The 22,066-nt window shown below is 44.0% G+C and overlaps 1 protein-coding gene across 1 annotated transcript; it reads left to right on the forward strand.

Annotated features, from left to right (window-relative positions):
- The first annotated feature begins 13,500 nt into the window (after nucleotides 1-13,500).
- Nucleotides 13,501-21,616, forward strand: NGB (neuroglobin). Its single transcript, XM_043985436.1, has 4 exons — nucleotides 13,501-14,220; nucleotides 18,178-18,289; nucleotides 19,820-19,939; nucleotides 20,356-21,616. The coding sequence occupies exons 1-4, from the start codon at nucleotides 14,117-14,119 to the stop codon at nucleotides 20,488-20,490; spliced, it is 471 nt and encodes a 156-aa protein (XP_043841371.1). The 5' UTR covers nucleotides 13,501-14,116; the 3' UTR covers nucleotides 20,491-21,616.
- Nucleotides 21,617-22,066: the final 450 nt, after the last annotated feature.

Genomic DNA, 22,066 nt, shown 5'->3' on the forward strand with positions numbered 1-22,066 from the left:
CTATGTTGTCCCACTGTCCTTATTTCTGTCAAACTTGTTCTTTTGGCCTCAGTACAGATTCCTGATAGAAGAATGTAATGAGTACGATACCCAGTTCCATTTTGTAGCTTATCTCAGGCTTCAAATATAATCTCTGTCATTACCCAGGGATTTGACACCTGTCACTGAAGATTCGGGATGTGAATTGAGTTCTCCTCAGAGAGAAGTTGGACCTTGTTGAGCACTTTCTATTTTTTGCACTTTTCTAAGGATAAAAGAAGGAAGGAAATAAAGAAGAAATAGTTTACCACTCTAGCAGCTCAACATTTTACAGATAATTCTCATGGGTCACCAGGCCAATCTCTGATTATCCTCTTTACCTTGCTTCCTACCTATTCATATTCAGAGAAAAACTGGCAATACTAGAGTTCCTATATGAAAGGGACCTGAGCTATAGATACAAATGTCCATGTTGATTATGTTCTTTTTAGTAATTATTCCTTTTAGCTCACAGAAATCTCCCTCTAGATTCGAATTCTTGCTTCTTGCCTCTCTCTGGCAAGACCCCTAAATCTGTACTGTCCTGAGCTGGGCTGGTTCATCTCAGAAAAGTTATTGATTAGGCCTCAACCTCCAGCATTGATTCTAGGATCCTACTTTAACATTTACATTTTTTCTATTAAAACTTTTTACTTGGATTTTTGGTGCTTTAAAAGAAAATGAATCTTCAAAGCTGACATTGTTGAAGTATCCTCTCATACTCCCAAGCCAATGGTAGTATGCCAGGCTGGGGGGTGGAGTGGGAATTTCATCATCATTGTCCTAACCCTTGATATTCAGAGTTATAAAACACACCAAGAATTTTTGTTTTGAGGACATTGATGTTGCTGATTGGATAGTGACCCTTAGTCGCTTTCCAATAATGAGAATGAAATTTACTCTTCCTCTTGATCCCTGGTTGTAAAATGATCCAGAAGAGTAGTAGAGAAGAGAATTCAGTAAAGACCTTTGACCCCCACTCCCATCCCAGGGAGCTAACTCTAGAACAACTCTATAAACACTTGCAAGAGGACATTTTGAAATGAGAGGAATAAAAACTGGTGAGACCAAGGGGATGAGGAAAAGGGAGGGAATAGAGTTGGATTTTCTAGCATAGGGTCCACCAAACTACCGTCCAAAGGCCAAATGCCATTGCCTGTCTGATGTGGGTGGCCCTAGAGTAAAGAAGAGAGCAACATATTGGGCCCTGTCAACTTATAGATAATTTGGAAGAAAATCAGGGAGACAAATCCCAAATGATTAGGATAACTGAGGGACTTGAAGAAAGGTTAAAGGAGTGAAATTTGGGAGTTAAGCAGTAAAGGTTTCTCTCAGTGGCACTCCCTCATGTGCCAGTGCCTTCTTCACTATGCCACCAGCTTAGGGGAATCACGGGTAGAGACTGACACAAATACAGACTTGTTTTCTATTGCCTATTGAGAGAGACACACACAGTTGGAGAGAACTGAGCCTGGTCAGAGTCCATGGCCCAGACTCACTCCTGTGTCTTAATCTAGAATATAAAACACAACTGACTTTAGAACCTATATCCTCTGTACAGAGAGGCAGCACAATCCAGGGCAGAGTCACTTTATATCGAGGCCAGGATCTGGAGAAGACAAGATAAAGGGCTGATTTTGATACTTGAGCTGCTGACACTGAAAAGGCCAGTGTTTCATGGGATCATGACTGGTTTTTCACATGACTATCTCCTGAATTGTGTTGGTGACAACACCGTCTCAAATGACCTAGCAAAAGACATGTTCTTCTACTTTCCTGGAGATTAGGGATATGTCCCTAGCAGGTAAATCTGTGGATATCTGTCAGTACATGGGAGTTCAGGTAATCCTTCAGTGCCCCAGAAAATGGAAGAGAGATGGGACCTGGCTTTGGTTCCGTTGAAGGTCCTAAAAGGTATAATAGCCTGAGAGTTTGAAGACATGCATCATTCCTAATTCTACCACTAACTGTGTAATTCCTTTTTTTTTTTGGTGAGGCAATTGGGGTTAAGTGACTTGCCCAGGGTCACACAGCTAGTAAGTGTCAAGTGTCTGAGGCCGGATTTGAACTCAGGTACTCCTGACTCCAGGGCCGGTGCTTTATCCACTGTGCCACCTAGCTGCCCCTGACTGTGTAATTCAATTCAAAAAACACTAAATACCTACTGTGTGTAAGACACTATGCTAGTTTCTGGAGATACAAAACTAAAAATATACCCCAAGGAGAATATAGTTTACTGAGGATGAGGTCAGGAATTAAATATATACCCAAATAAATATGTGAAAATTTGAGGAGGGAGTGAATATGATTCATGATGGGGGGTGGGGGGAGAGGGAAAGAGGGAATAGGAAAGGTTTTTTTTTTTTTTTAGGAGATGGCACTGGAGTTGAGCCTAGAAAGAAATTAAGGAGTATAAGAGGCAAAATAGAGGAGAGATTACACTCCAGGTGTAGGACAGACTGCAAAGCCACAGAGTTCAGGGAAAAACAAGTAGGCTGGGTTGATTGGAATGTAGAGTATGGATGGGAAGGGATGCAGAGAGAAAAGAGTCTGGAAAGGTAAGTGGGAGCCAGATTGTGGAGGACTTTAAATGCCGGGCAGAGTACTTTGGATTTTTTCCAAGAAGCAATAGGAAGCCACTTAGGATATTTGAACAGGGAAGTGACAGGGCCTGACCCTGTTTTTGGAATATTATTTTGGCAGCTATGTGGAGGATGGATTGAAGAAGATTTAGGGAGACCAGTTAATCCTGGGCAAGTCGCTTCTATCTTTCTAGAATTCAGTGTCCTTCTCTACCAATAAACCTCACACCAAAAGTATCTGTGAAACCAAAGTTTGTTCCAACTGTAACATTTTGTGAGCTGTGGAATACAAAGTTATTGATGAGATGCATAGTCACTATCAAAGCTAACCTTATTCTTCAGAAAACAAACTATAAAATTAAATGGATTCGTTTCTACTATAGACCAAATCTGGTCATGAGCAGAGGACTGGGTGTGGGGCCAGGTGCTTGATTGTGAGAAAGAAGGGCTATGGAAGTACCTGTGCCCACACTGCAGGCAGTGTGGAAGGGGCAAACACTTGAAATTGTGCTCTTAGGGTGCACTGGGAAGACCTCAATTCCCCCAATGTTCCCCTTTAATCTGTTTCAGGGACTTAATTTTCATTCTTAATTCCTTTGGGTTAAAGCATTATCTTCTCTTAAAATTGCATTTGCTCCTCTGAGCACTAGGAAATATACTTAGTCTTTATTGGTCATTAAATTCTTATATGAGTTAGTTTCTTAGATCTTTTCTAATAGATGGAAAGGAGGCCTAAGCCTGTCCTCTCCTTCCTATCTCCTGCCCAGTCTGACTGTGAAGGTGATACTCCCTGTAGGTCAAATGGAGGGGAGACAGTGAAATGAGCAATGAGTGAAAACCTCCTTGATTTTCTTCTGGATTCTCTAAATGGAGGAAATGAAGGGCAAGGAACAGATGCCCTTTAATTATAAGTGATGGAGGCTGGGATCTGGTAGATGAGCAGCCACTCAGACCAGTTGCTTTCTTCACACCGTATCCCCACAGGTCTGGTCTCTCAAGTTCAATGCCAACTTTGGGAGTTTCAACAACTGGCTTTCCACAGAGCTTTGGTGTACAGATCACCCTCTGTTCTGGACTAGCTGGGCTTTATGTCCCTTACCAGAGGCTCACAAGCCCCCTCTAGCCATTTTTCCTCTTCTCGTAGAATCGTTGAATGTTACAGCTGGAAGGGACCTTAGAGGTCATCTCTTTTATGTTTTATAGATGAGAAAACAGGCTCAGAGAGGGTTAGTGACAGGAAGGACTAGAACCCAGGTCTCCACTCAGGGTCCAGTGCTCTTTTAGTTAGATTTCTCTGTCTTGATGTCTCTAGCACTGGGCTCTTCTTTCTATCGCTTCAGCTGCTTCCTGTACTTGAGGACTTTGTGGGGAATCTGCTCCTTCTCTTCTAAGTGGGAAGAAGCCCTGGCCCCTTCCTTTCCTTCCCCACTGCCATCCTTTTTTTTGTGTGTGTGAGGCAATTGGGGTTAAGTGACTTGCCCAGGGTCACACAGCTAGTAAGTGTCAAGTGTCTGAGGTCAGATTTGAACTCAGGTACTCCTGAATCCAGGGCCAGTGCTTTATCCACTGCACCACCTAGCCGCCCCCTACTGACATCCTTTTAATCTCTCCTCTCTCTCTTCTCTCTCAAAGCATAGAATGCCAAGACTTGGGGAAGGAAGAGGAGACAGAACATGATCCAAATGAGAAGAGATAGATGTGTGACCCATTTCAGCTCTTTATAGGAGTGGGAAAATGGTTGAACTAAAACAAGTCATCTTTCATGTATCTGTAATCTATCCATGTTACCTTCCCACTAAGTTTTCTAGAAACAGCTAGGAAGCAAAGTGGAAAGAGGACTGGGCTTGGAGTCAGGAAGACCTGAGTTCAAATCTAGCCTCAGTCACTTACCAGCTGGGTGACCCTGGGCAAATCACTTAGCCTCTGTCTGCCTCAGTTTTCTTCAAGTGTGAAATGGGGATAATAATAGCACTCACCTTCCAGGGCTGTTTTAACAATCAATTAAGATAATATTTGGAAAATACTTAGCACAGGGCCTGACACTTAATAGGCACTTAATAAATGCTTGTTTCCAGCCTTCATTCCTAAGTAGGAACTAATGAATGATTATAAAAAATACCTGAAGCCCTGAAAGCACCAAAGCCTTTTTCTGTTTATAGGTCATCAGTACACAGAGTGTTTAGTTTCCTAAAGTTCAACCACCATGGCATCCTTCTTTCAATTTGAGAATCTTGTATGTAGCTGAGGGCTGGAGTTGGAGTGGAGAGTGATCTGCATTGGGCTTTGAGTAAGATAAGAGAATTGTAAATCATAGATCTAGGGCTTAAAGAGACCTTAGTCCAACAATCTCCTCATTTTACATATGAGGAAACTGAGACCCAGGGAGGTTAAGTGACTTGCCCCAGAAGAGCTGGGATTTGAACTCAGACTTTGTGACTCCAAGTTCATGGAAGAAGGAGTCTCCCTGAAAACAGAAAAACAGATGTCCTTTTTTTAACGTCATAAAGACATTTGGGCTTAATGTTAGAAAGAAGACCTGAATTTGAGTCCTGGCTCTATCACTTGTTTCCTTTTTTTAATTTTTTATTTTTTAAATCATCCTCACCATTATCAACAACAAAGTGGCTCATCAAGGGTTAAGGACAGAGACCAGATCCATCATAGATCCTTCCTGTCTTTTTCTCTAACCTCTTTAAAATCTGCCGTCCTGAAGTCTCAGATGCTGCTTAGAGTTCCTTCCTGTATCTCTCATGAAATCTAGGGTGAGCTGGTTACTTTCCCCCAAGGTTTTTGTCATTTCCACTTTGTATGACCATCACCCTAGTTTAGGATGAGGACATCACCTCTCACCTGGAATATTGTAGTAATAGCTTCCTAATTGGTCTCCTTGCCTCCAGTGTTGACCCTCTCTGGTGCATCCTAGCTGCCACATTGATATTCTTAAAAAAACAAGTCTGGCCATATTACTCACCCACTCAAAGAGCTCCAGTGGCTGAGTCTTTAGTATAAAAGATAAACTCCTCCATTTGGCATTTAAAACCCTTCTGCCTCCAAACTATTTTCTGCAGACCAATTTCCCATCACTAATATTGTAAAGAGCATGCACTTACATAATACTTTAAGATTTGCAAAGGACCTTGCACCAACCATCCCATCCAATCCTCACAACTGGAAGAGAGGTAGGTGCTGTTATAACTCCCATTTTACAGATGAGGATACTGAGGCAGGGTTGGTGGGTATAGCTAGGTGGCTAAGTGGATGGAGCACTGGGCTTGGAATCAGAATGACTCATTTTCCTGAGTTCAAATCTGGCCTCAGATATTTCCTAGCTGCGTGACCCTGGGCAAGCCACTTAATCCTGTCTGCCTCAGTTTCCTCATTCTCAGTTTCCTGGAAAAGGAAATGGCAAACCACTCCAGCATCTTTGCCAAGAAAATTCCAAATGGTGTCATAAAGTGACAAGTGGACACCACTGAACAACAACAACACTGAAGAGAAGGGAAGTTAAGTGACTCGCCCAAGGTCATACATCTAACAGGTGTTTGAGGCAGAATTTGAATTCAGGACTTCCTGACTTCTACTCTAGAGATCTTTCCCTTGTGTACTTTATGCTCCAGTCAAATTGTCCAACTATATGTTCCCCACATACAATGTTCTGTTGTCCACCTTTATGCTTTTCACAGATTGTCTTTTTAGAGTGTCCCATTTGAGGGGCAGCTGGGTGGCACAATGGGTAGAACACTGGCTGTGGAGACAGGAGAACTTGAGTTCAAATCTGACCTCAGACACTAACTAGTTGTGTGATTCTGGGCCAGTCAACCCCAATTGCTTCCCCACCTTCCCCACAAAAAAAAGTGTCCTTCTGCCTCACCTCTGCCTCTAGCTAGAACCTTAGATTCCTTCAAGGTTTGACTTAAGTGCTTCCTCCTGAACAAGAGGTCATTCTGGATTTGTTGTTGTTTAGTCATTTCTGTTGTGTATGATTCCTTGTGGAGTTTTCTTGCAAAGATACTGGAGTGGTTTGCCATTTCCTTCTTCAGCTGATTGAGGAAAACAGAATTAAATGACTTGCCCAGGGTCACACAGCTAGAAAGTGTCTGAGGCCAGATTTGAACTCAGGTCTCTCTAATTCCAGGCAGAGATGTTCTATTCATTGCACCACCTAGATGCCCTCTTTTTGAATATCCCTCCCCCCATTACTTTGTACTTATTCTGTATCTATTTTTCTATGTATGTTTTTCATCATCCCATAGTAAAAAATGTAAGCTCCTTGAAGACAGGGACTATTTTGTCTTTGTATCCCTAATATCCAACAGTTCCTGGTACCTCATAGGTGATTAATGCTCACTGAATTCAAGCTAATTGAAGTGAGCCTCCCTTTTCTTTATGTTGGTCAGCATCAGGCCCAGAGTAGTAACTCCTTTCACTACCTCTGAGAGCAGGAATGATTGCTAAATCAAGACAAGAATTCATCACCTACTCGACTAAAAGCAGAGATGTTGCAGCTCTCATCCCAGCCACAATTTGTCCTCTTGCCAGTTTTGTGATCTTGCAAAACATGCAGATGTGATTGATGAACCACTAATTATCTTTAGGGAATTATAGGGATGAGGAAAAATACCACAGGATTAGATTCAGCAAATGTTGTCTAGATTTTTTTTAAATGAAGAGAGTTAACTCAATTTCCAATCCTATAAAAATTCTAGAACAGATTATTAAAAGGTGATTTTTGAGCACTTAGGGAAATGGTGGTCACTATGAATTCACTAAGAACAAGTCATTTCAGACTAACCTAATTTCCTTTTTGGATGCTTATTTAGCTGTGATAACAAGAGTCAAAAGAACTCTTTGTTTGGAGTCAGAGGACCTGGGTTCAAATCCCAACTCTGCCACTTATAACTTTGTGATCTTGGACCCACTTAAAATTGATGGGCCTCGGTTTTCTTATCTGCAAAGTAAGATAATTGGACTAGATTATCTCTGAAGTCCCTTCAAATACTGACTACCTGGCTTTTAGGAAGCCATTTGACAGTCTCTCCCAATATACATGTGGAAAAGATGCACACAGACTGTCTATACAGTTCATCAGATTTATAACTTATTGAATGATCGGGTGCAAAGATTGTTGATTAATGGATTGACGTAAATTTGGAGGGAGGCCTTTAGTGGCCTGCAACATGACTCTGTCCTTGGATGCCTTCTAGTCATTTTCATCACTGACTTAGTTGAAGACAGATATCATGCTTATCAACTTTATGGATGACACAAAGGTAGGAAGGATATTTAACACATGTATGGGAGAATCCCAGCATTTGTTGCTCTAGCCCTTGAGGTTCTGACATGTAAAGATATCCTTACTAAACTGCAATGGGTTGAATCTAATAAGATCGTAAGATCATAGATTTAGTTCTGGGGGGAAATTGATGTCATCTAGTCCAACCTTGTTCATTTTACAGAAGAGGAAACTGAGGCTCAGAAAACAAAGCCATGCTCAAGCTTCACACAAGTAGTAAGTGGGAGAACTGGAATCTGAACCAAATTTTCTGACTCCACTATACCTTGCTGTCTCCTTAATGTTAAAATGTAATAGGAATAGGGGGCAGCTAGGTGGCACAGTGGATAAAACACTGGCCCTGAATTCAGGAGGACCTGAATTCAAATCCGGCCCCTGACACTTGACACAACTAGCTGTGTGACCCTGGGCAAGTCACTTAACCCTCATTGCCACACACACAAAAAAATGTAATAGGAATAAACAGAGAGAATCCTGCATTTATGTTCCAAAAATAAACTACATAAATATAAGGGAGGGAAGGTATGGCTAGACAACGGTTCATTTGGAAAAAAAATCTGGGAATTTTAATTGACTAACTATGCAAAATTAATAAAAAATGTAACATGGGCAGCCACCAAAACTAATGCTACCTCGTAGAGATCTAGGATCTGTGTATAGAATGAAGGGGATGACATAATAACCTCCCTGTCAGAACCCATATGGATTTTTCTATTCAGCTATGGGCAACCCATTTGAAAAAAAAACATCAACAAACCGATGCATATCTATAACTTTTTTTTTGGGGGGGTGAGGCAATTGGGGTTGTGACTTGCCCAGGGTCACACAGCTAGTAAGTGTCAAGTGTCTGAGGCTGGATTTGAACTCAGGTCCTCCTGAATCCAGGGCCGGTGCTCTATCCACTGCACCACCTAGCTGCCCCCAGCTGATGTATATCTAGAGGAATAGGTCCAGGATAATGGGAAGAATGGAAACCTTGTCGTGAGAGAGCAGTTGAAGGAACTGGGAGTGTTTGGCATGGGGAAGAAAAGGCTGAAATAAGTGAGGTGTGATGACTAGAATAGGGGTGCTCTGGGTGACACTCTGTCCTCATCAGACCAGGTTCACTTCTGGGAACCCCATTTTAGGTAGGTTTATAAACTGGAGGGTGTTTGATTTGGAATTAGATTGAATGTGTCTTAATTCCAACTTGTCTGCTATTGACTGCCTCTGTGATTGGGGGGGGGGAGGAGTTATTTAACCTGTCTGGATTTTATTTCCTTCCTTTATAAAACAAATGGGTTGGAATAGTTGTCTTCTAAGACCCTTTCCAATATGAAATACATGACCCAATGAAATTATAGAAAGGAAGTTTTAAGTCTAACATAAGGTCTTAGAAATTAGAACCATCCAAAAGTAGAATGGATTGACTTTGGAGGTAGAGTCTTCTCAATGGATGTCTTCAAGTGAAGGCTGGATGGATGATTCCCCCCCACTTTGTTTTTTGGCAGGGCAATGAGGGTTAAATGACTTGCCCAGGGTCACACAGCTAGTAAGTGCCAAGTGTCTGAGGCCAGATTTGAACTGAGGTCTTCCTGAATCCAGGGCCAGTGCTTTATCCACTAGGCCACCTAGCTGCCCCCTGGATGATCTCTTTTGAGGATTGTTATTAAGGGAGTTTCCTATATGAGTATGGATTCAAACAGATAACCTCCAAGGTTTTCTGGCACTAAAATTCTATGAAAATCTCAACTAGGAATCTGGCTAGAACAATTTGCATCTAACGAGATGAAAATACTTTGGGATGTGTCAAGTCCTATCCTTGGGTTAAAAAAACAAACAAAGGTACAACAGCATGAGAGAGATGACTAGTAAATTTGTTAAGGATTTAATTTTTTTTTTAGTGAGGCAATTGGGGTTAAGTGACTTGCCCAAGGTCACAGCTAGTAAGTGTCAAGTGTCCAAGGCCAGATTTGAACTAAGGTCCTCCTGACTCCAGGGCTGGTGCTCTATCCCCTGCACCACCTAGCTGCCCCAGGATTTAATATTTTAGTGAGTTGTAAGCTCAAGATTATCCACCCATGAAAAATTCAGTATTCTAATACATCTATATTTTCGGTGATATGCCTGACAGTGGAGCAGAACGAAATTCCCATAGATCTTCCACATGGAGTTTGTCTAACATGATTGGGGCCTTCTTCTAGATCACCCTGAAAGAGGTCTCTAATGAAGTGTCCAATGGATCTGTGGGAAAGCAGGGACAGGATGATAACCAGGATGATGAAGACCTTGAAACTATCTCCTGAGAAGAGGTTGAGCTGGGCATGTTTTGTGATAGATGTATACCAGTATCCAAAGAGTTGGCATTGGAAAGAAGTAGACTCGTTCTATTTAACCCCAGGACAGAGCAGAACCAGAAACAATGGGTGGTAGTCACAGAGACATAAATTTAGGCTTGATATCAAGAAAAGCTCCTTAATAATTAGAGATAGCCATAAGGGCAAGGGGGAAGTGGAATATTCCCTCTATTTGGATGTCTTCAAGTGGAGGTTAGATAACCTCCTCTTGAATATGTTGTAGAGATTTGGCCCCTTTCAACTTTAAAATTCTGGAATATCATGATTCTCAATTTAGTACTGAAGCTGTGTCCTGTTATCTTTCCTTCCCACTACTGAACCAGCCCTTCTCTTTTTTTGGTTAATTTCTGTAATATCTTTTATATTTTCATGTACTCAGTCTTTCATGAAATGCTAGTCTTTTTATAGCCATCATGCATCTCTCCATTACTCCTTGAGTCACCCATAATTTTTACTTTACTTCTTGGAGACTTGTACTATTCCCTTTATTTACCAATATAAACTTCACCAGAAGAATATTGATCTTAAAAAGATGGGATCTTATTTAATGGAGAAGTTTAGGATAATAGAAATTGTGTCACGATTTCCCAAACAAAACCCAACCTGTTAGTTAAGTGTAGACTAGTAGGTGATAAATTATTTGGTCATCGAAACCCATGAAACAAAGAAAAATACCAAATGGCCCTCAATCTTGTGTGGTGTCCTCTTCTTATCCTTCAGTAACAGTGTTAGAATGGTAGAGAAGAGGGAAGAAAATGGTGGTAAGCACTCTGATTTTAGGACTATTAAATGATGATGCAAATGTATGCCCCACTTAGACTTCAACAAGGTTGAAAGTGAAAAAGGGGAGAAACCTTTTCAGATGCAAAAGAAACATCCCACACCTTAGAAATTGTTTGAGATTCGAATAGTTTACCTGTAAATGCAAAAGACCAAGACAATGAACTTATCTGTGCCAGTTCTGGCTGAAATCCTTGATGAAACGGGTGCTACAATACCCAGTTGAGCCAGAGGTTGGAGGGAGTGAAGATTGTAGATGCACTTTGAAAAGCCAAGCCCAGGGAGTACAGCTGAGAGACTGTACCTTGCAAAGAGTCTAGCAGCTAAGAGACCTATCTAGTCCAGTCTGGTAGCATCCCAGTGACAAAATGACTAGCCTAAATCCAATTTAGGATTATCCAAAGATTGACTCATCCAGCTGAGGTGCCCTGCCCAAGATTGACTCTTCCATCACCAATGACATTTCTGGCACCAAACATCATGGGGGATGTCAGGGAAAGAAATAAATCCAAGGACCTGAAGTTCCCTACATGTGTGCCTCACTGCCATTGTATTGAGAGTGACTTCTTTTCTCCTCCCAGACTTTGTGGAGAACATGCCTCAGGTTTTAAGAGAACTACTTTACTCACTATCCTGTTTGAGTAAATGACTTCCCTAACAACTGAATCTGCTAGCTAATCTTTAAAGGGAAGCATGCTAGTAGGGTCTTGTGAACCACAGCATTAGGAGGATAGCTGCCCACAGGATTACCCCCAAGAAACCTGGGTCACAGCAACAGCCCTTCTGAGGACCCAACTTGCCAGTGACAGTATAAGTTGGGGGAATGAGCTGGAGGTGGGATGGGGAGCATGCTATATATGTGTGTGTGTGTGTGTGTGTAATTTTTTTTTTTTTGCAGGGCAATGAGGGTTAAGTGACTTGCCCAGGGTCACACAGCTAGTAAGTGTCAAGTGTCTGAGGTTGGATCTGAACTCAGGTCCTCCTGAATCCAGGGCAGGTGCTTTATCCACTGCACCACCTAGCTGCCTGGGAGCATGCTATAGTAACTGAATTGTTGAATCTCTCAATGAGATATACTTGTCCAAGTTTATATACGACTGGAAGAACAATGTCATATGTGAGCCAAAGACTTGATTTAGTTGTTTGTTTTTAACCTAATCTGTGATTACATTGGTTTAAGGAATTTCTGGTAAAGGAACTTCCTCTACCAAAAGAGATCTACAACTGCTCTTCAGTTTAGTGTCTTAGTTGCCTGAGCACAGAGATGCTGACTTGCGCTCACAGGGACACACAGTCAGAAGGCATATGCCAAAAGAACTCAGGTCTTCCTGATTCCTGACTCTCTCCATACCATGTTTCCTAACTCCTTCATTTCAGTCTTCACTTGCAATAATAGAAGTATGGTGTCTGGAACAAAAGAGGGGGTGATCCTACTGTATCAGCATTGGTCAGACCATTCATCTAGAAGATTGTGTTTGCCTCCTCGTGGCACACTTTGGGAGAAAAATAAATATGATGTCTCAGGAGGAGCTAGATAAGAGAACTCAAAATCACAAAGGAGGAACTTTTGAAGGAATTGGGCATGTTTATCCTGGAGAAAAGATTGATCTTATTTATTTATTTATTTTTTAAAAGGATAGATATATTTTCATAACTCCAGAGGGGAACACTTTTCAATGAATGGAAGATACAGTGAGACAGATGTGGAAAATATAGAAACCAATTTCCTAATGATTCTTAAACTGTGTGACAACCAAGGTATGCCTTCCTGAATTCATATTCACTGTTCCTGGATGTGTTCTGACAGAGGTTTGATCACTTGTTGGATGTATTATAGAGGAGACTAATCACATTAGGCAAAGGGTCTGATTAGCTGACGCTTTTGAGGTCCCTCTCTGTGAATTCTGTGGTCCCTTGAAATTCAAAGGACTCTGATTCAGTAGCCTGGGATGCAATTCATCTAGGTGGGCTTATGGCAGAGAAAAACTTTATGGTCTGGTTATGTCACTGCAGGTGGAGCAATAAGTTTCCCATACGTCTAGAAATATGTTCCTTTGACCCTGAAATTATGAAATGAAGGGAACTCAATGTCTGGACCACAAGGAACTTTTGCAAGGGTGAGGGAGAAAGCTTTCTCCCTACCAGTATCAAGGGGAGTTAGGAGGTGCTCCCGTTTACTCAAGCCTCCAGGAAAGTAGACTGACAGGGGGGCAGCTAGGTGGTGCAGTGGATAAAGTACTGGTCCTGTATTCAGGAGGACCTGAGTTCCAATCCAGCATCAGACACTCGACACTTACTAGTTGTGTGACCCTGGGCAAGTCACTTAACCATCATTGCCCCACTACACACACACACACACACACACACACACATTGTTTGGAATGCAGTATCCTATTCAGTTAGGCCAAGGTGGGTGGGGAGGAAAGTGTAGGGCGAATTAGGAGAGTTTGAAAACTGTCACTTTAAGAGCTCTGATGGAAGTGAAAAGGGGAACGCTGTGGCTTTAAGAGCACCAAATTGGGGGGGGGGGATGCTACTGGAAGCTAATCAGCGCAGAGGCTGCCTCCAGGGAAAGTAAAAGGGAGAGCAGCCGCCGGTGTCCCCTGCAGTGCCTGATGTGGGCGGTGGGCATCGAGGCAGGCAGTACCAGGGGGTCAGCCGAGCCAGGGCGCTGCCGGGGGCAGAGCACCAGAGGGAGATAGGAAGTCATGTTCGGCAGTGGTTAGAAGTGGGGAGGCAGCCCCTCGTTCCCGGGATGGAGCGCCCTTCTCGCTCTCTGTTGGCCTCCAGGAGCTGAGGCTCGGGGAGCTGGGCTATTTAAACCCACCCAAGTGAAGCCGGGAGGCAGGATCCTGCTGGCTCTGGCGGGGGGCGGGATTGCACGTGCTGTGCAAGTGTCCAGGCTCCCGGGGCAGAGGCGAGCGGCGGTCACCTGGGGCGGGGAGACTCCGAGCAGCTCTCTCGCAGAGTGCTTGGAGATCGCCTGGGTGCGGGAGACTGCCAAGGAAGTGTCTCCATCCCTTTCCACGCCCCGAGGGAAGGGGTTTTCTCAGGGAGAGGCATTTGGGCTTTGGTCGCTCCTCCTCGCAGCTTTCTGATACCAGACCATGGAGATCCGGAGACTATCGGGCCCAGAGCAGGAGCTGATCCGAGAGAGCTGGCAGAAAGTGAACAGCAACCCTCTCCAGCACGGGATGATATTGTTTACCAGGTGAGGGACTGGCTGAAGCCCCTGGGGGCCGCGAGTCAGTGGCCTCCGGCCTTGGGGTTGGTGGGGGAGCTCCCCCAGATGTGGAGGAGAAATCAAGAAGAACGATGGACACGGATCTCTGATGCGTCTCCCCAGCTGCTAATCTCTCCTCTGCTGTTTTTCTATTTTCTCAGGATGGGGCTGGGAGGGAGAAAATGGCCAGTGTCCCCCTCCACTATGTGGGATCCTGGTCTGTGGAGCAAGAGGGTTTTTTTTTGTCTGTGGGGTTTTGCATCTTCTCCCTTTGGGTCACCTTAGTGTATTTCTCCTGTGGAGGGGAGAAAAATCTAGGACTGATTTGCCTCTCAGCTTAATACCCTTCATTGGGGTAACTTTGTTAACAGGTGGTACCTGCAGATAGCAGAGGATGAAGGTGTGTTTGCCTGGTGACAGTGGATGGGGGTGCTTTCCTTGGGCTCTCTTCCCCTGCCTATCTTTCCAGCCAATGCTCTGGTTCATTGAGCTCCCCCCCCCATCATCTGCTCTGTCCATTTTAAGCTGAATATCGCCTTAATTGTCTGTGACATGGCAACCTCTCTACTGGCCAAACCCTGGCCCAGGGGAGAAAATCATTTCATTACCTCCTGTCCCTGGGCAGAGGAAATGGTGCCCAGAAGATCAACTAAACCCTGGCTCCCCAAGTCTCTGACTCGGTTCTGGCAAAGGCCAGTGAAGGGCTTTCCTGAGTTAATGAGTAGAGCTGAACTCTGAGGGACCAAGGGACAGAAAGCGGTTATCCAGATTCAGTGAGAATTTCAGTCCAGTGAGAATTTAGTTCCCTCTGGAGCCCAACCTGGGCTTAGAGAGAAGCTAAAATCTCAGGACCTTATCATCCATGCAGGGCATTTGGGAAAAAAAGAACTTTCTTCCCTCTAAAGTGGGGGAAGAAGAATGAAAATGAACTAAATCTAAAGTCCTTTCCACATTTTTCAGATCCTCTGTTCTGGAAAATCAGATTCATGGAGAAGAGACATAACCTGGAGGCCACCCCTTCTTCCCCCACCCCCCAATGCATACCTCTAGGCATAGCAGAGCCTGAGGCTCAGCCAAGGGTTCCTCAGTGTGTCCCACTCCTCCTGGAAGGAGATCGATGAGCTCCCCAAAGGGCTCCCAGAAAGATCAATGAACTCTTGGAAACTCTACAGAACTATATGAAAGCTTGGCTGCCTCTACCTTGTTGGGGAGAGGATTTTGTTTGTGGTCTGGAAAGAAACTGATGACATTTGTGGACTGAACCTCATAGCTTCAGGGCAGCACATAGTGTCAGTTTGGGGAGGAGGGTTCCCCTCTTCTTATTTCCTTTAGGTGTCTGCTCTGAAAGGAAGGGGGTAAGCTTTAATGAAGAAAAGAAGTATTTTCAGAGAGAAGGACCTGTCCCCAGTAGGCGGGTTGTTGTTGTTGTTGTTGTTGTTTTTAGAATGGCACTACTTGGCAGGATGGTGTCTTCTGGATCTTCCATTAAAATGGAAAGAACACTGGAGTGCAAGTCAATGACATCAGTTCAAGTTGGTTCTGCTGTCAACTAGTTGTGTGACATTGGGCAAGTCACTTAACTTCTCAGCCCCAGGCTCCTCATCTATAAAATGAGGATAAAGAGGCATTCCTTGGCTTACCAGGCTGGTTCTAAAAATCAAATGACATACCACATAGAAAACTTTTTGAATTTTAAGGAATGAAACAAAAGCCACGATGATAATTATAATGATGCAAATCCTGGGCAAAGTGAGGGATCTCCTTAAGCTAAAGATGACACAGGTGTTAAGAGCCTTAAGTCTCCCCCTTTCCCCCCACAGCCTATCATTCCTAGGTCAGGACTGCTGCTTTGCTGACCTTATTTCAGATATGATTAGTCCTTTTTCAGGATAGGGTGAGAAGACTGGGAATATGAATACTGGGACAGGTATCTTAGATGGTGATTCCTTCTCAGACCCCCACATCAAAGGAAAGAGTCAGCTTTTGGTGGTTGCAGTGAGGTCCCTAAGCTATGTCAGGGTCTGAGATGCAGGAATAAGAGGAACTGTCTTGGCCTCACCATTTCTGAAAAGGGCTTGGGCTTTAGGGACTCAACTGATGCCAACAAAAGCCCTGGGTGTCATTCCTCCCGGCCGTATTCCTCATAGGATAGCAGATCCTCTGTCAATTAGGTGGAGAAGGGAGGATGCATGAGGAGTGGAGGGTAGAGGGCTGAAGAAACCCCCTATGAGCTAGCTGCTAAAAGGATTTCAGGAGAGGGGACCTAAAGTATACCTGGGTGGTGTGATTTTGGGGGGCAAACAATTTTCTCTTGCTGGGCATCAGTTTCTCTTCATTACAGGCAGAGAAAAGCCCTTTTCATAGGATGAAACTTGAGCAATCTGAGAGCCTTAGAAAGGAGACATAACCATGGTTTGAGCCCGGAGAGTCGGAGGGTGAATGCAGAAATGTTAGCATTGGAGTAACCATAGGAATAGACAACCCGCCATTTCTCTCTACAAATTAGCGATCCTTTCCTATGGGAAGTGAGGAGCACTTAGTGGGCAGCTGACCTATGGAATCATTTAGAGGGGTGGTTCCTAAGGACATCATTTGGGTATGTGGCGATGTCTTATTTGTGGATCCTATTAGCTGCTAGAGTCCAAAGGACAGAGCTGTAGAGATTTGGAGCTAGAAAGGAACTTAGATACCATCAAGTCCAGTCTCCTCATCCCCTCATTTTGCAGATGAAGAAACTGAGGTTCAGAGAAGTTACCTAATTTGCTTAGGGTTACACAGCTAGGAAGTGTTTGAGGCAGGGTTTGAACTCAGGTCTTTCTGATACCCTCCTTCTTCACTACACTGTAATGGAGGGGTGCGTTGTGTGTGTGTGTGTGTGTGTGTGTGTGTGTGTGTGTTTGGTGGTAGTAGTGAATTAGCAAAAGAAAAGCCAAAACAGTATAAATAATGGCAACATTAAAAGACAACAGATCTTAGTTCAAATGCAAGACTGCTGTTGCAACTCAGAAGAAAAATGGTAGGATTACAAGTGTGGAATGTTATAAACTGCATCAGTCATAGTCACTATAAGTAATTTTTTCTTAACTTTTTTGTTCTCCTGATATAAGGGGAAATTAAGGTTGTGTGTGTGTGTGTGTGTGTGTGTGTGTGTGTGTGTGTGTGTGTGTATGTAATGATTGGGGAATAAATGTATTATAAAAATGCATTAATAAAATATGCTTAGAAAAAGGGAAAGCCTGAGATTTGGAATGAGGTGATGCTAGTTCCCAACTGAGGGCAGCTAGGTGGCACAGTGGATAGAGTACCTGCTCTAGAGTCAGGAGGACCTGAGTTCAAATCTGGCGTCAGACACTTACTAGCTGTGTGACCCTGGGCATGTTTGCTTCAGTTCCTCATCTGTAAAATGAGCTAGAGAAGGAAATGGCAAACCACTTCAGTATCTTTGCCAAGAAAACACCAAATGGGGTCTTGGAAAGTTGGAGATGACCGAAATGACTCAACAACAAAGTTCCCCAACTGAAATGAGAGAAGGAAGCAGAGACATCCTTCCCCAAAAAGTCCAGCCAGAATAGGATGGAGGCATCTGGGTAATGAGGAAGGGGGCTAAGACAAGAGGGCATTTCCAACTTGAATATAGTGTCCCAGCCTGAGCAAATTTAACTGGATGCTGATGGAGTCTCCCTTGCCATTGCTGATGTCCTCAATAACTCTAATGAGCATGGCAGGTTGAACCTGATGGATAAAACCTCTGTTTTTCTATCTTTGGGGATATCATGAGGGTGTTGGGCCAGTTCATCTCTAATGTCCATTCCAGCTCTAAATATGTGATTTTATGAACCCCATGAGGTTCATAAAGTAAGTTCATGAGTAAAAGTAATTCCATTTTACAGATAAGGAGACTGAGGCGCAGAGAGGTTATAGAGCTGTGATCCTTATTTGTTGCAGGTTGTTTGACCTGGAGCCGGACCTACTGCCCCTCTTTCAATATAACTGCCGGCAGTTCTCCAGTCCCCAGGACTGCCTCTCTTCTCCTGAGTTCCTGGATCACATCCGGAAAGTAAGAGGCAAGGGGAAGAAAGGTGGGGGTTGGGGAGGTCAAGTCTTTTTAGCCCTGCTGGGAGAGAAGAGAGGTCAATGGAAACTTGAGACCCTAGAGAGTAGCTCCGTCATTCCCCCAGGGAGAACTGGGGATGTGGGAGGAGGAACATTCCCTCTTAGGCTCTAAAAATGATCTCTGGCTCAGGAGAGGCAGACTCCCGGATGGGCCCACCAGTTACCCATAGCTGTCTTTCTCTACCTCGCTTGCCTCACTACAGGGAAGAAGTCCAACCTTTCCCTCTTGAAGGTCAGCAATCACCCTCCCAAACACTTGGCAAGTGAGCTTCCATCTCCCCAATGTCAGAGGTGATATCCTAGTGAATAGCCAACTCTGAGTGGGGTGTAGATGACTGAACTCAACAAATGACTTTAGGGACCTTGGAGCAAAGTGGTTCATCTCACTGGGCCTCAGTTTCCCCTCACTTCAGTAAATGTTAGGGAATAATTGCCACATGAGGCTCACTGAATGCTTTGAGATCTTCAGAGAGGAGGCATGTCCTTGATCTGAATTCTCCTTGGCTCTGGAAAGTGTATTTAGAGCTACAGGACTATTATATTATATTACATTATAGTATAGTATGGCATTAGTGTGGTATAGTATAGTATGTTGTGTTGTGTTGTGTTGTGATGTGATGTGATGTGATGTTATATATTTGCCTAGCATCATGTCTTTCATCAGGCATCTAAGAAACCCCACAAAACACAATGTTGTAGTTAGAGTGAGACAACCTTGCCTTGGGACAGCTTTGAGATTTTCCCAGCAGGTAAAAATAGTGAAAGGAATGAGGGGCAGAAACCTTTAGCTTCCAGTACTACAATGGGTGCTAACCAACTCAATTAGCTTCCAACATGATCTGGCTACACAGTGGCAGCGCAGCCACCTGGATGGAAGCTGACCCTCTGCTGGCAGGGCAGATTGAGTCAAATATCCCAGCTGGACAGCTCTTCTAGGACCTCCTTGTAGGAGATACTAGAAGCCTTTGGGAACAGCTGTGGGGTTTTTAAGCTGTCTTATCATCTTAGGTTCCAGAGTAGATGTATCTATGTCTCAGCATTTCTTCATAGGCTCAGACCTTGTAGGAAGGAAGGAAACAGACATTTATTAAGCACCTACTGTGTGCCAGACACTGTGCTAAGTACTTTACAAGTATCTGATTTGATCCTCATAACAACCCAGAGAGGAAGTTGCCCATGATCCCCATTTTATAGTCGAAGAAACAGAGGCTAAGTGACTTGCTCAGGGTCACACAGATAGGAAGTTTCTGAGGTCAAATTTGAACTCAGATCTACCTGACTCCAGGTCCAGGACTTTATTTACTGTACCATCTACATTTGAGGGCTTCTGCTAAAAATGAAGAGTCTGGGGGTATATTTTCCCCTTTCCTCTTTCCTGTGAGACCCCAGAGAAACATAGTTTCTGCTGGAAGTTAAGGGGATGGGTTGTCTTTGCTCTCCTAAGTGTAGATCTTTCTCCCCGGTCCTCCGGCAGGTAATGTTGGTGATTGATGCTGCAGTGACACATGTGGAGAACTTGTCCTCCTTGGAGGAGTATCTCACCAACCTGGGCAAGAAGCACAAGGCGGTCGGTGTGAAGCTCAGCTCCTTCTCGGTAAGGCAGCTGCTTACCCCTCTGGGCAGACAGGCCCAACCCCAGCCCCTTGTGTACCCCATCCTAGTGCCCTTCCTTTCACTGAGTTGGTAATCAGGCAGCAATTAAAGCCCCTGCTCTGTACCGGGCACTCTGGTTACTTAAGAGAAAAAATGAAACTCCTGCCCTGTTTTATAGGGGGAGACAATGGGTAGACACATAGGTATGTAAAAAAAGAGAAAGAAGGTAATTTTGAGGAGGGCAGGCTATAGATGATACCTGCCACCACATAATTAATCGGACCTTTATTTTCCCATCTGTGAAATGGGGACAATCTCTGCCCCCTACCTCTCTCACAGGGTTGTGAAGAAGGCGATTTCCAAAGTCTAGAGTGTGCTTCCAATGTTCTAAATGCTGCTTTGCTCTTTTCTTTGCAGACGGTGGGGGAGTCCTTACTCTACATGCTGGAGCAGTGCTTGGGCCCCACCTTTGATGTAGCCATGAGGGAGGCATGGACACAACTCTATGGGGCTGTGGTACAGGCCATGAGCCGTGGCTGGAACGGAGAGTAGGAGATTCTACTCTCTATATCATGAATCCATCTCCCCTTCCTGTTGGCCAACATGTTCACTCTCTCTATAATGCTGCTTAGGTTCCCCAGCGTCCCCACCTTCTTCCCCCTCTCTTTCTCTAAGGTTTGAGTATCCCCTGTTCCTTCATGCTTCCCTGAGAGCCTAAGAGAGTGTGAAGTGGGATTACAACCCAGTTCTCAGTCTGTCCTCCCAGCCCCACTTCTACCAACAGAGAATAGAAGGGAGTTTCCCCTATGGATAAAGGTAAAGATTGGTAGGAAGGGATAGAGGATGCTCAAGAGGCAATACTTCAGTAGCTCCAAGCTAAGGCATACCCAGTGCATCCATCCTTTTCTGTGTTGCCTTTCCCTATGGTTGTCCATCTTCCCCAGGATGCCAGACCTCAACCCAATTGGGAAATTGGCAAACTATCTCTATCTCTTTTCCCATTACTTTTCTTTGTCCCATCCCTTACAAACATATTTTCTGTATGCCAAACCAATTATATCCTATCTATCCCTACAACCAACTGCTTAAACAGCGGCTCTTCCCTATTCTTTTGTCTTAGAAGGGATTGTGATCATGGTGAGGTGTTATTTCCCCTCCCAGAGGCAGAAGGAGGGCAATGTTCACTCAAAGGATTGACCTTCCAATAGTGGAATTGGAGGCAGGGTGGTCATTTCTCAATAGAGATTGCTTTTCCAGTCCCCCTTCCCTTTTTCTTTTTTCCCCTCACTCTACCTCCTTGACCCTTCCTTCCTCTTTCCCTCTCTTCCATTTCCCCCCTTCTCAAATCTATAAGACTGACTACAGAACTACAGCCCCACCCCAGAGCAATGGATATGAGATAGGCCAGTTTCTGGTGTCCTCTTGCACGTGTTCCTATCTCTCCTTCCAGCTATTACATCTTTCCCTCTTGATCCTTGCTCATTCATGCAAACAGCAATTAAAGAAGCTATAGGTTTCCAGATATTTTTTCCCTCCCTACCCTAGGTGTGCCTTGTAACTTGATGAGTGTCACCATCTTTTTGTTCTTATCCACTTATTCTACTGATGAAGTAGCTCTTCAGCTTCTGCTCTATGCTGTGGTTATGTAAACCTCATAAGAAATAAATCAGTTCTCTGTGCAATGCTTTGATTTCCCTGGATTTCTTAGATGAGTCTGTGTATGAGAGGCAAGGACTGTGAATAACAGCATATTTTGAAGATCAAAGGAGAAGCCTGAACTAGCAAAACTAAGACAACACCAAGAAGAAAATAACTATGCTTAGGGGGTTCTTGGAAACTGGGAGTCAGGATAGAGATGTGGGGTTTGGGAGTCAGGTGAGCAGTCAAGTCAGGAAGCACTGGGGTGCTAAAGGCCAAAATGGGGCAGAGAGTCAGAAACCAGGTAAGCAATTGGGACAGCTGACCCATGTTCTTTCCTGGGATCTGAGGGGGAGAGAATGGGAAAGAGCTGAGAAGAGCTTCCTAAAACATAAAAACATGAAGTTATGACACTCAAGTCTTGGCCACCATGTTTTCAGATCAAGAATCCACTACATAGGGGGCAGCTAGGTGGCGTAGTGGATAAAGC

The sequence above is a fragment of the Dromiciops gliroides genome, chromosome 2 (assembly GCF_019393635.1).
Source record: "Dromiciops gliroides isolate mDroGli1 chromosome 2, mDroGli1.pri, whole genome shotgun sequence".
Classification (NCBI taxonomy): domain Eukaryota; kingdom Metazoa; phylum Chordata; class Mammalia; order Microbiotheria; family Microbiotheriidae; genus Dromiciops; species Dromiciops gliroides.

Bases quoted from the DNA above. Each gene is read 5' to 3' on its own strand.
- NGB (XM_043985436.1), top strand. From the start codon at position 14,117: ATGGAGATCCGGAGACTATCGGGCCCAGAGCAGGAGCTGATCCGAGAG. The intron at 18,290-19,819 runs GTAAGAGGCAAG...GTCCTCCGGCAG, and splicing joins TCCTGGATCACATCCGGAAA to GTAATGTTGGTGATTGATGC. The intron at 19,940-20,355 runs GTAAGGCAGCTG...TTTTCTTTGCAG, and splicing joins TGAAGCTCAGCTCCTTCTCG to ACGGTGGGGGAGTCCTTACT.